Here is a 13,064-nt window from a genome sequence, read left to right as displayed (position 1 = left end):
TGAAGCACACGGCTGTGCTATTATCGCAGTGTGTTGGACATATTGTTTCTGTATATCAGAGACAATGTATTAGACATTGCTGTTTGAAGGCCACAATGGCATCTTCCTTCCCTATATTCTAACTTACCCCACAACAATTCATTTAGTGAGTTTAAGTAGTGAATCATACTTTTTATTTTTCTCAAGTTTAAAATAAATGTTGATTGATTAAACTAGTTGTTCCCAATGCAAATATGTTTGTTTATCAATTACTTTCTTGACCTAAGTGACACTACATTAGAAGCAAATGGGGTCATTCACATTTTTCTTGTTAAAATTATTTTAAAAATGTGTTTAAAATCCTTTAATGTCACATTAAATAGGTTGATTCTTTCTGCAGAGAACTCTTCTCCCCCTTAGTTTCTTTCCTCGCCTCTCTTCCATTCCAGCACCACAACTTCACTTATATAACCACGCACATCAAGTGCATTGAGTGTTTGCTCAAGTGAAAGGTGGACATTATGAATAAGATGCACCACCACTGGGAAACTCTCCTTCCCTCAACCTCTTACCCACCTCCAGGGATCCTGCTGAGAGGCTGCTGTTGGCATTGGTGCTGCCCAGGTTGCGTGGCAGGGTCCTGGTTCTCTCCACTGTGGTTCCCCCTGTTAGAATCTGTCTGACCGACGGCCTCTGGCCCTGCTTCAGCTGGAGCGAATGCCCGTGGGAGTGCATGTGTCCTCCGTGGGAGTGTACAAGACCACCTTGAGCCATCATGTGGCCGTGCCCGTGGGGCATGGTTTTGATCGTCCCATAGGAGCGGTTGAGGTTCATGGCGATGTTCATGTCGCCCACACTCGACGGCACAAAATCCGCCGGGTACGCCTCACTTTCAGCTGGGTGGAGGGTCAAGGGTGAGGGAGGCGGGGGGAAGGGAGGATCCTCCACTGCGATGTTGAGAGGCTTGTCCTCGCACCCCAGTCCCAGGCCTCCTCCTTGAGAGGAGGGCGCTGGAGGTTTGAGACTGACCGTCCTACGAGGTAAGACCATGTAGTCTCCCTCCCCGCCTCCTCCACTTCCTCCTCCCCCTCCGCTTCCCCCACTTCCGGCACTTCCGTCCTGGGAGGTGTTGGAGGAAGTGGGTGGTCGAGCCCAGCCCAGGCCACTCTCGGTGCACAGGTAGATTGGAGCGCCACTGCGTTGCTGCCCCTGTTGTCTCTGCTGATCTACGTTTAGCTCCTTCTTGAGGGGCGTCTCGCTCAGCTCATTGAGGCCGCCGAGAGTTGGAACCTTGTGGGAAAAAAAAAAAGTTTCAGTTTTACAAGTATTTCCTAAAAGCAAGATGATCTTATTTTAGATAATCTCAACAGATAACTTTCTGTTGCAAGATTAAACATTTTCACTTGTTAGCTGCTCGGCTTTTTAGCTTTTGGACGGAAAAGTTCAGCAGAGCACGACACTGATCATCCAATTGGTCAGTCAATGTCAACATCAATTCCTTGCCTGTACGATGAGGTTGGGTGGGGGGATGTTCCCGGGGAGGGAGCTGAAGTTGAGCCCAACTCCCCCCTCCTGATGGGCTGCCAGCTTGGGATCATCCTCATCATCCAGGGAGATGCGGGAAAGGGTCCCAGTGATGGTGGCAGGGTTACAGGCGTTCACCTCTTTGAATATAACTAGAGGGCCAAGGAAACAGCAAGACAGCGGAGGATAGGCATGAGATATGGGGGTTTGGGTAGTTGATCAAAGTAAGAAAAGAAGAAGAAGTGAAGAGATTATGAGTGAGGTAAAGGGATAATAAAAATAAGTGGATATTGAATGGTAATGTATTGATATAATTTATGCCAAACAAAAGACAGTTGACAGAGATAGGCAAAACATAAACATAAATCAGGTTGTGGTACTGACGTTTGTTTTCAGCTTTGTAGTAGCTGTGAGACAGATTGCATCTCCAAAGAAAAGTTTCACTTCTCAATTTGTGCTGATATGGTTGACAGTAATTAAGATGAGTTCGTCTCCGACACTGTGACCTTAAGTCTTGCTCCATCTCGAGATTTGCCGGTGAGCCAGGATATTTATTAGCTTGGAGATAGAGCCTGAGTGCAAAATGCTGTGTGCTTCAAATGAAATGGAGCAAAATTCCCTTGCTATCGACTCCTGGCCCATATTTTGCTTACCAGCGTATTATACCCTGTGTGTGAGATTCTGTGTGCATTTATGTTCCCGAATACATGTGTATATATAAATGTGTATTTCTGTATGAGGGCCTGTTTTTTTTATTCACAACAGTGTAAATAAAAGCAGAACATAAAACTACTTACATGGCTTTGGGTTAGCATTCATGCATGTTGTTGCGGGTGGAAACTACAAACAGAATACTATACATTTCTAGAATAGCTACTCCAAAAATTAAATGCGGCATGCTGATGAGACGCTAAGTTAATTCACAACTGACATCAATCTATCTTCACAATGAAACACAACTCCAAACCATTTGGAAATTCATGCTAGATATCATGCTCCTTCTGTCAGCATCAGAGGAGAAAAGATTCACTCTGTGGCCCCAAAAATCCAATTCTAGAGCAAAGCATGCATCACAGTCCATGTTTATGTTAACAGCATTGATGTGACAAAATGTCAAGCTACGCGTTTTATCCAAAATTTAAGCTGGATCCAGCTTACCAGTCTGCATACCAGCAAGGACAACTGGCTGAGTACAGAACCTAGCTATCTCCTGCTTTACAGTCTGTTTGGTGCAAAGCGATTTTAAAGGACTGGACAAGTTTGAACAAATCTGATCCCTTCACATCTGCATTCAACAGTGGAGACCCAGAGAATGATCTATAGACAAATCTGGCAGTTGTTTTATGTTGTTGCGCTTTCAAGCGCCACAGCCATTACTGCAGTGGCATAGTTCAACGGAACATTTTTACACTGACAGTGAAAGCAGAGACGTTTTGGGTTGATCACCATCAGCATCCATCCCCTATAACAAATAAAGCTAGTCATGTTTGAATGTGAAAGTCACATATTATTAATTATTACACAGCCTTTGGGGCAAAACACTTTTGCATTAACGTACTGCTACTGTCCATCCTCCGCAGAGTGGATATCAAAATGCTGTGCGGAATAACTAGCTTAGACCCTGAATGAATTACTTGCTTGCTTCTGATGTAAATCATCACTCCATGATTTCTTGCATTGTAATCAGAAGCAATTCAGGAGATACTACTACTGTACAAGTGGAATTTCACCCAGAAAAAGTAAGAAAGTACCAATGAGCTATAGATATGCTGGGTTTATATTTTGTACATTTTATTGAAAAGGTTCTCCAGGATACATTTGGCAGATTTGTTGGCAAAATTGCTGGAGAAGTGAAGTTCTTTACAGACAATATAATTGTGTTTACAAGCCAAGTGCCACTGCAGTTATGGCGGCTTCTTTACTTCCACCTGCAACCCAGATTCGTCTATAGGAATTATTTAAGTCCAGGGACGGACCAGGCAGTGTTTAAAAAGGTCAATTTGGTGCAACACTTACATGGGTGTCCTCTCTCTGCAAGGGTGGAGGGGGAAAGTGACTGTGTTAATATTTCAAAGCACAACATGTTGTGGTACAATTGCAACACATCCAAACGCTCACACACATGACCACTGTCAGCGGTGAGTGAAACCCGGCCCGAACACGCTGAGGAATGTGTTATTATCATGCACAATTAAACACAGCCTCATCAAAACTTATGCTCGCTGAACAGTTATTGGGCAGATTCAGAGTGATTGATAAGGCATAATGATTTGTGCACAACTGTCATTTTATCAACATGTAAAGCAGCGAGGTAAGTTACAACTCTCCACTGCCTCTTCGGCAATGCAACTCTCCTGTGTTGGACGAAGGGAGAAAGGGAAATCAGGTGAAAGGGAGAGCTCACCTGTTTGACACGCCAAATCCACATCCTTTTCAAAATCCGTCTGAGAGAGGGAGGCGGGGGTAGGAAGAGAGGAAAGGCAATGAGTGTCGTTACATTCACCGCATCGATAAAGGCACAGTTCTTACGAGTGACTGGATCCCGAATGGTTATGCTGCATCCAATGACTATGATGCTCTACTGTAATTTCACACTAAAGACAAGGATATGATATGTTGCCATGTTAACACTTTACAACCCAGTCAATTAGTAATGCCCTCCGCGAACGAGACACAGAAATGTTCAGTTTTCATTTCTTCATAGTGAATTTGTCCAAAAGCCTTTTCAAACCGAAAAAGAACAGACACTTCTGTGTGATGGCACACACTGCTACTTTGTTCATGATGTGCATCAGTTCCCGGCAGCAGACCCAAATACAGTTTTAAAAAGAGAGGAGCAGAACGCTGTGGTGTTTTGCCAGGTATGTAATGCTACTGCATGCCTCATCAGTCACCTCGCTATCGTCTGAATGCAAACGGACAGACATTTTCACTGCAGCAAAACTATTATCTGCTGTGCCAGTTGAAGCAAAACTTTGGTGTGTTCCAGCCTAGCTTTTTATGGACTGAAAAACAAATGAAATACATAACGTAATAATCCAAATGACTGACGACCAAAACACAAGCATCCACACAGAGCTTCACCCCGCAATTAATATTCTGATTTAATGTAGATAAGTTATCAAAATCTGATGTTTATTGCTGCTTTGAGCTATAATTCACTTGAGGAAAGCAGGGTGGCACTACTCCGTGGGGTTGAGAATCACTCTCAAACCCAAAGGCTGGTGGGTTGAATGAAGAAGTGGTGTTTCCAAAATGGCCACCACTCAAGTTTCCAAAACTTTAGTGAAAGAGAAGCTTATTGCTATGCAGTTGTGGTCCTCCCTTCTCTCACCATACAGCATCCTCCTGTCCTCGGCGGGATTCATTTACAAAGCCTTTGTTTGGATAATAAACTACAGATTTTAGACAGTTTGGGCACGCCACACAGGCAACGAGAGAAGCAAGGGGGGGAAATGAAAAACTGAAAGAGAGAAGGAGAGAATGTGTAAAGGTCTCAGAGGAGCGGAAAAGCTCTTAGTAGGAAAATCACCCGCAGCACCATAAATGGGTCTCTACTAAATAGCAGGATGAGGATATGAAAAGTCCTCTCTCTTTTTCTCTCAGTCCCTCCCTGCCATCCAAATTGAGAAAAACAAATCATCCTTATCTTAACTATAATACACTCTCTCTGCAACAGCCTCACAGGTTAAGTACAGTGAGTCATCCACTGTTAGGTAAAAACACCACAAGGGAACACAGTCCTATTGTTGAGTGCCATTGACTGAGTTGAGTAAACACCCTATAATATACAGCATTCTTGACGAGGCTCCTAAATCAATTATAAATGGCCAAAGACAAGGTTTGCTACCTCGCTATAGTAGAATAACTAGTTTCTATTTATACATCACAGCTATTCAAACTAAGATTTAAAGGTGCAATATGTAATCAAAACAAAACTAAATTTGATGCAATCATTTTTTTTTTGGTTAAAGGAATAGTTTGACATTTTGGGTTAATAATTCTGTTCGCTTTCTTGCCCCAGATGGTGAGATTGATACCACTCTCATTTTTGGAACTAGCCTGGCCTGGTCTGGTCGGGAGCAGTGACCTTCTGAAGTCGTCAGCATATAACCCCCTTTAAACCATAATCTCCTTTTTTTCAGATTAAAAAAACAAGATACAACATGTTAATTACCTTTTCCAGTCTTTGTGATGAACTAAGCTAACCAGCTGCTGGCTGTAGCTCCAGCGTAAAAGAATGAAAGTAGTATCCATCTTCTCATTTAACTCTTTGAAATAAAGCAAATAAGTGTGTCTTTCAAAATGTCGAAGCATTCCTTTACTAATTGCTCCCATTTGTTGCAAAAATATTGTTTTACAGATTCCACCTTTCTCCATCTATGGGTTTTACTATTCATACTGACGGATTAATTTACGAGAGGTGACATACTGGTTGGCTGCCGATGTGGTTGTGGGCATGGTTATGGTTATAAGCATGGTTGTGGGTATTGTTCAGGATGTGGTTATGCTCATGTGCGTGGCTGAGGGCGTGGCTGTGCTCTAGCCCGTGGTTGTGGTTGCTGCGAGGAAGACTGTGGTAACAGGCTTGCTGGCATGCCTGGTGGGCCGTCGGTGGGAACTGCTGTGGGTGGCACGGGGAAGTGCCGCAACGCGGACAGCCACACTGCTGCCCACAGTAGCTCACATTTGGACACTTCTGATGGTGTAAAACAAATTCATGGAAAACATAAATGTTTCAGGCAGAAATATAACCAGTTTTGTAGAGGACAGTCCTGAGTTTTAATCAGAGATTAGCTATTTAAAGATGGCTTTGATTCAAGAAGGTGTGGCTACAGTTCTACATCTTTATACTGTCTGTACATGTTAGGGGTTCAACATTCTAATGAGATTCCCAGTGAATGAAGCAAGAACACCTGAGTGGAATTATGTTGGCGAAACGGCCCGACTGGTGGCAGCTTCACCAAATAATCCATCACAATTAATATTCTCAAGGGTATTGTTTCGTTAATACGCCAGTCCTCCATGCATATGTGCCATCTGAGAAGATTTCCTCAAAGTCATACACATTTCGAGAGAACTTCAAGCTGTAGAGCAATAGTTGGCATAGTGTGTATGATAATAATACGTTTAACCGAAACTTAAGCGCAGTTACTGTTCCTCTCGGTTATGAAAACAGAGACAGAGAATGTGTCATTATGGCTTCCCTGAGCAGAATGATGGCTCTAAAGTTTAATCTTGATAACCTCACGGGGCGTTCAGAAAGCCATAACCGTTACCGCAAACAGGTCTGAGGGAGAAATAAAGGGAAGAGCGTTGCTCTGTAACTGTACTGACGTTGGCGGGGCAGATCAAGTCTATATATGATTTATCACACTATTAGCCACATTTTGGAACAACAATAACGTTACGGGAGCTCTGTGCTCTTCAAAATACAGAGGAAGAAGCTTAGGTTAAAAGTCAATAAAAGTGCTGAAGTGTTTGATTTGCTAATACATGAAACACTGTGGGCAGTATAAACATTTTGTCCCAAAGTCCACACACACCGAGAATGTTAAATGCATCGCTATAAATTCAAGCAAGATATTGCTACAGAGATCGTATTTGTTGTTAACTTTTCATTTCCCGTTATGGCACTATAGGAAGTTAGTCTCAGGCTGGGAGAGTTATTGCATTTCTACGGTGAATGAAATCAAACATTTTTGGAAAATAAAATTTGAAGATGCATAATACATGGACAATAATGAAGAGAGCCAGGTATGAGTTTGGGCACTAATAGCAATCATGCTTATTGCTATTGGAGCTGAAGCTTCTAGAAAGCTCCAGCCTGGTTAACTTTAGCCCGAGGCTAATGGTTTGCAATGTGGGGTGAAATGGAATGCTATTCACCATGATCTGCACCTGTCCATTCTTGCAGGAGTCTGGCGAGTTTTCGCTGTCGTCTTTACATCCCCCCATCCTACAGCGCACCGCATCCTGCACCTGAAGGGGCAGAATAAGAGAATGGGGGGGGGGAGGATTATTATTATAGAGAGGAAAAGTAGGAGGGGGAAAAGAATGATGAAGAAAAGGAAGGCAGGATGCAAAGGAAAGTGGAGGTTAGTGGAGGAACTTTTACTTTAGTTAGTTTGGTAAATGGAGCATGGGGAACTCACTCCCTCAGACATTTTATATTCTTCGTCTTTATTTCTGCAATGACAGATGTTCAGTGAATACTAAATTACGTAAAAATGAAAGTAAACGGAAAAGCTATATTCTTCACAACGTAGCTCAGCTTGTAGCTTATGTAACAGTCAGTGGAACTGACTGTTGGTAAAGAAAGCACACAGCAGCTCTTCAAAGTGGCCTGTGAGATCAGTGGCACTTAGTCCAAATTAAAAGCAACAGCACAGTGTATAGATATTCTAACCCGTGGGCCTTTCCACTGTCACTGGTTTCCTTTTTCCTCCTATATGCGGCATCTATGCAAATACACACCAGCCCACCGTCAAAGGTTGAGATCTTATAACGCAGTTGAAATCGAATGGATCCCTGTGCATTATGTTTCACAACCAACTTCGAGATTCTTTTCCCACATCAGGCTTTGTATTATAGATACCCTGGTAACTTGCCGAGGAGCAACACCATTTCTCAATGTTGCTGCTGTCAAATCCCATAAGAATCTTATGGGCGGAAACAAGAGTGCTCGTGTAAGAAGCATTGCAAGAGGGAATGAGAGCATATTCAATCTCGCTGGGTGGTCTCATCTGTATGTATGTGTGTGTGCCGCTAAGGATGTAGTGGATTGGGGAAGAATCCATGTCGGATTAATACTGCATGGGCTGGGGTATTGCCTCCATTGTTTCTTTCCATCCGTCTCTTCTCTTTATGTCCACACTCATCCTCGGCGGCATTTGTTCCCCGCTCTCTGTTGGTGTGAGTGTCTGTTGGCAATGTAGCTCATTCTGACTTCAAAGTGAAGAGCCCCTCTGTGTCCATACCTCTCTCTCCACCTTCATCTTTATTTCTTCCTCCCCTACTATCATCCCCCTGCTTCGCTCTTGAATGATGTTTTTTTTTTTTTTCCCCACAGATCTCTGCATGCAATTTGTGTTCCACACTCCTTCCTCTCCTCACTTAACTAAGTCCCTTTGTCACCCCTTTCTCACAATATACCTTATCTTTCACATCTCTCCTCTGCTGCTGCCTCCAAATCACAGCTCCTGTTAAAACTGCAGATGTTCGTTCGTTCACCTTCTCCTCGACTCAGCAGGCCACCTGTGCCACTGCAGCACCTTCACATACAACGAGCGCTATCAAGGAGCACTGCGCGGCACGTTTTCTGTCTGTACTTTACTTCACATAACATCACCCTTTACACTGCCTTCCCTCTTGTTTTCCCCCGTAATGCTTCCTAATTCTCCGCCTTGTTCCTCTCCTCCCCCCTCCCCCCCTCCCTTCGATGTGCCGCACCACTCTGCCTGTTGTTCAGCAGCTGCGAAGGATTTATGCAGGGGCTTTTCATACATTTACAATAAATAATTCCTGGATTTACTGTACCCTGATCCCTGCCGCTTTTGTGATATTGATTTGATGCAGCTAAGCATTCCAAGCATTTCAGAATTCACTTACACTATGCAGTGCATTCAATATCATAATCATCTCTTGGAAATAGGGTAGTCTGTGTGTGGTGTACATGCATCAGCAACACATTCATGGAAAACTGATGACATTGTAAATCTATTAATTGTAGCAAGTGCAATCGTGAGTTAGACCATGGACAAATGTGTGTGTGTGTGTGTGTGTGTGTGTGTGTGTGTGTGTGTGTGTGTAAATGTCTGTCTCAAGGGCATGACTACATGTATGTAGACAATGAGTTTAAAATTCTGCATCCCCGGGGGCACAGCAAAGCCTGTGGCATAAAAGGCACTAGGGGTATTAGTTAGGGACTTAGAGTCTTATTCCATACAGCATCTTGGTAAGCTCCTTAAAGCAGCCTTGGATCAGACGGACAATACTGCACTATCATACTGCATTATGGCGACGAAGCACTGCAACATAGGACATAAATACCGTGCTAATCCCTCTCATGTCTGATTGGCCTGTGTACTGCCGTGACTTCAGACTGACCCGGAAACTAACGTGACATTTGCGAACACGAATCCCACCTGTCGAAGGCAGTGAATGTCGGGTGAGGTCACTTAGTGGTGCTGATTTAAGAATGTATGAGCTCAATGTGTCTGGGATCCACACGGCGGCTTAGCAGGAGGAGGAAACCGGACTCACCTCTCGGCGCATAGCACAGTGGACAGTGATGATGACAAAACCTTGGACAGAGTCAAAGACGGCAAAGAGCACCTGGAGGAGACAAGAAATATTTGCTTGTGAATTATTGCCGTAGTGGGTCTCAAACCTAAACTACAGCACCCCCTTTAAAGTTATTATGACATTTTTACTGTTTTCCCTACATAAAAGCCATTCTAATGTGGAACAGCTAACCACAAAAAGCTGTCAGCATACGGCTGCTTACATTATGCAGAACAATTTTAGGAAGAAAGTGTATTGTGTTACCTAGACAACCTTGCTGGTTGACTTCTAGATCTTCCTGATTTTATACAGTTAGAAACGGAATATACATTTTTTTTGTTATTGTAAATGTTGCCTTTGATGCGGTGAAAAGACGAGGTGTGAAAAATGCTCAGAAAAAAAGAAATAAATATTGTGGCATCTCTAAGGCACTCCAACCACTGTAATGTCATACCCTGTGTTAATACTGTAGTGAAATGACTCAATGATCACTAGAGAAACACTGATCAGCCAAGTCATGCATCACAGGTGTATATTTGTTGGTGTGTGAGCGTCCACAAGTGTTACTGAGATACATCACCTGGAAGAGTGTGGAGCGCCGGTCGGTTATGGCCAGCACTGCTGACATCCAGGTTAATGCTAACAGGGGGAGAACCACGCAGGAGCTCCACAGAGACGCCCTGCCAGAGAAAGAGACAGCGATGCAGACACAGAGAGGGGGGGCACAGGAGGGGAAAGAAGGAGAAGTAACAAAGGGTTCAGTCTCAAACCAGACCAGCCGGTTTTGGTAAGTCACATAACTCAATTTCTCACCCACACACACAGACACACACACTCACACAGATCATTCTTAGAGTCAATGGTGGGCAATTTGAAGCCGATTGGCACAAAAAGGGTTTGGATCACAGTTAATACCTCAACTGAAAAGTGGAAGATGTTGTGTGATCATGTAGATACATGTAGTTACGAGACTGACAATTGCTCACAATTACATGGTTGATGCGCACGCAAGTGTCATGTTGGTGGACTGTGAGACGATAGGGCCAACACAGACGGGGAAGACAGGCCACTGACAAGTACTGACATGCGGGCTTCTGCGGAGTCAGTGTGTGTGTGTGTATACGTGTGCATCTGTAACTCTATGGAGTCAGACACCAATTTAAAATGTTCATGCTGTTTGAGCACATATTGCTGGTTTTATAACCGTCAGTCTGACAGACTGACTACACGGAGAAATATGCACGCCCCTTTAACAGGTGCATGTCCAAGGCAATGAATAAAAGAGAAAATAGAGCAGTAAAGCCAAAGCTGTGCTCGTGTTAATGTGTAAACTTTCCAGCTGTTGTTGACTGTGTTTTTTAACCACACAATATGGTTCAGTACAGCCTATATGTGAAAAATACACTCTGTAATACCGCAAGTGTACCTCGTCATACATAATAAGTGTTTTTTTAATGAGCGGCTGTATTTTAAATTTCTACAAAGGCATAAGGATGGAAGGAAATATGGGGAGAGCATATTTTGTCACACTTTTAAATGGTGGTTTTCGCTTTCTGGAAATTAATTCCGAAGTTATAGTCTTGAAGAGCTTTATCAAGACACTTTGGTATGAATAGACCAGGCTTACTACTATATAATAATGATACAGAGAATAAGGGAGTGTGTAATACCAGCATTATTTAAGCTGAATTCTTGTGTTTGAATGCTATTTCCGTAAACACAGAAATATTACGATTTCACACTAGGATTTCCGTAAGCAGATTATTTGAGGGACTTCCCAAATAAACAATATACTGCAAACAGATGGTAGAAGTGCAGTGATATGAACATAAATGATCTATTTAATGATAGACCATATGTATTTGGCAAAGATGTAGGTGGATCTGAGATCAGAAAAGCCGTGTGAAAGAAAGTCAATAATGGCCCTGTGTCTTCTCAGGGACGACAGGTAACTGATGCAAACTTGTTACTGCAAATAGGCAATTTCATCCCATTAGCGTTCAATCGTGAAACAACACAACCAAACACAGAGTTCCTACTTTTAACAGAGCGCTCTTCCAAAGTAAACACAAAGCCATAATGAAAGATTTGCACAAGGACATAGTTACCAAGCAAAGCATTGTTTGCAAGAGTAAAACGGAAGGAGGGTCTTTCATTAACAGATATGCTGCTCTGAAGAAGAAACCATGACAACAAGGCTTTTATTAAGATTGCAAAAATAACATCTGTCTTTTTCTTGTTACACTATAGTAGCACCTTTGAACATGTCCAGACCCAATAGGAGATGCTGGTAGGGAGACTGCAACATTCTTTAAAATTGCAAGATCTGGGTTTTGGAGCATTTTTGGCTGACTCTCAACGGGTCTCAACATGTCGACGGTGAGCATGGCGGCTCATAGCAAGCAGTACTAACAGAGCTAGTATAATGTGCACTATTAGATATGGATAAAAGAAAACGTGCAAAAACAAGCCAAGATATTAGGACTTTTAGTGGGACTAAAAGTTCCAAAAACATTGGATTATAGCATGTGTCATTTGACCTTTTCAACTCCACAACCCCCGCAAGTCATCCAGAATACATTTTCAGACTACTACACTCAGAACAATTAGACAATGCATTTCATCATTGGTCTCCCTAAGATGTGTTCACTACAAATTCTGAAAGATGCTCTAAGCAGAACAATTTAAATGCATGCAACTCCATTATATATATGTAATACTGTTGGTAGGTTACACTCCTTAAATGCTTTGCCAGTGTTTCTTCATTCCCTTGCTGAACTGATATATCTGAAATATGATGTGTTCACTGTGAACACCATCTTAAGGGGGTGAAACCGATATGACAGTTCACCACATTACCGAATATAATGAGAGCCACATTTATAATGCAGCACAGTGCAATGCATTATTCCTGACATTTAACTGCCCTGGTGTGTTAAGCCTCTGCAATACTGCACTAAAAACAAGTTAAAACAAACTCTAAAAATGATTCACAAACACTGTGTGACACAGGTCACGTTTGCTCTGCATGACCTGAGGAGAATCCACTTTGGATCAAAACATGCTCTCATTAAATAGTGATGGCTTGCAGTGAAGGCTTTTTCCATTTCTTTAGTTTTTTTTTTTCATCCAAGTCTGAATTTCATCCTGCATCACTACCGACAGACCGAGATTAAAAGGATGGAGGAGTAAGAGAGGATGATGGAGAGGAAGAGACAGAGAGAGAGGGAGAGAGAGAGAGAGAGAGAGAGAGAGAGAGAGAGAGAGAGAGAGAG

General features: G+C 42.8%; 1 protein-coding gene across 22 annotated transcripts in view; it reads right to left on the bottom strand.

The window, feature by feature from the left end:
- adgrb2 (adhesion G protein-coupled receptor B2) overlaps positions 1 to 13,064 on the bottom strand; it is a 191,960-nt gene that overhangs the window by 19,979 nt on the left and 158,917 nt on the right. For 19 of the 22 annotated variants that reach the window (XR_004213002.1, XR_004213003.1, XM_031854094.1 and 16 more), the window contains 7 exons: positions 10,370 to 10,469; positions 9,769 to 9,840; positions 7,393 to 7,485; positions 3,908 to 3,947; positions 3,520 to 3,534; positions 1,483 to 1,655; positions 556 to 1,269 (listed from right to left, as the gene is read on the bottom strand). Coding sequence is in view for 20 of the 22 variants with exons in the window: in XM_031854094.1 (XP_031709954.1) it covers positions 556 to 1,269; positions 1,483 to 1,655; positions 3,520 to 3,534; positions 3,908 to 3,947; positions 7,393 to 7,485; positions 9,769 to 9,840; positions 10,370 to 10,469 (1,207 nt within the window). In the remaining 2 variants the exon portion in view is untranslated. The remainder of the gene's footprint in view (positions 1 to 555; positions 1,270 to 1,482; positions 1,656 to 3,519; positions 3,535 to 3,907; positions 3,948 to 7,392; positions 7,486 to 9,768; positions 9,841 to 10,369; positions 10,470 to 13,064) is intronic. The other 3 variants (XM_031854095.1, XM_031854097.1, XM_031854099.1) reach the window with 3 other exon arrangements.

The sequence above is a fragment of the Anarrhichthys ocellatus genome, unplaced genomic scaffold (assembly GCF_004355925.1).
Source record: "Anarrhichthys ocellatus isolate YVR2014 unplaced genomic scaffold, GSC_Weel_1.0 scaffold14, whole genome shotgun sequence".
NCBI lineage: Eukaryota > Metazoa > Chordata > Actinopteri > Perciformes > Anarhichadidae > Anarrhichthys > Anarrhichthys ocellatus.
The sequence above is the reverse complement of the archived record's forward strand: the minus strand, read 5'-3'. Positions and strand labels throughout refer to the sequence as shown.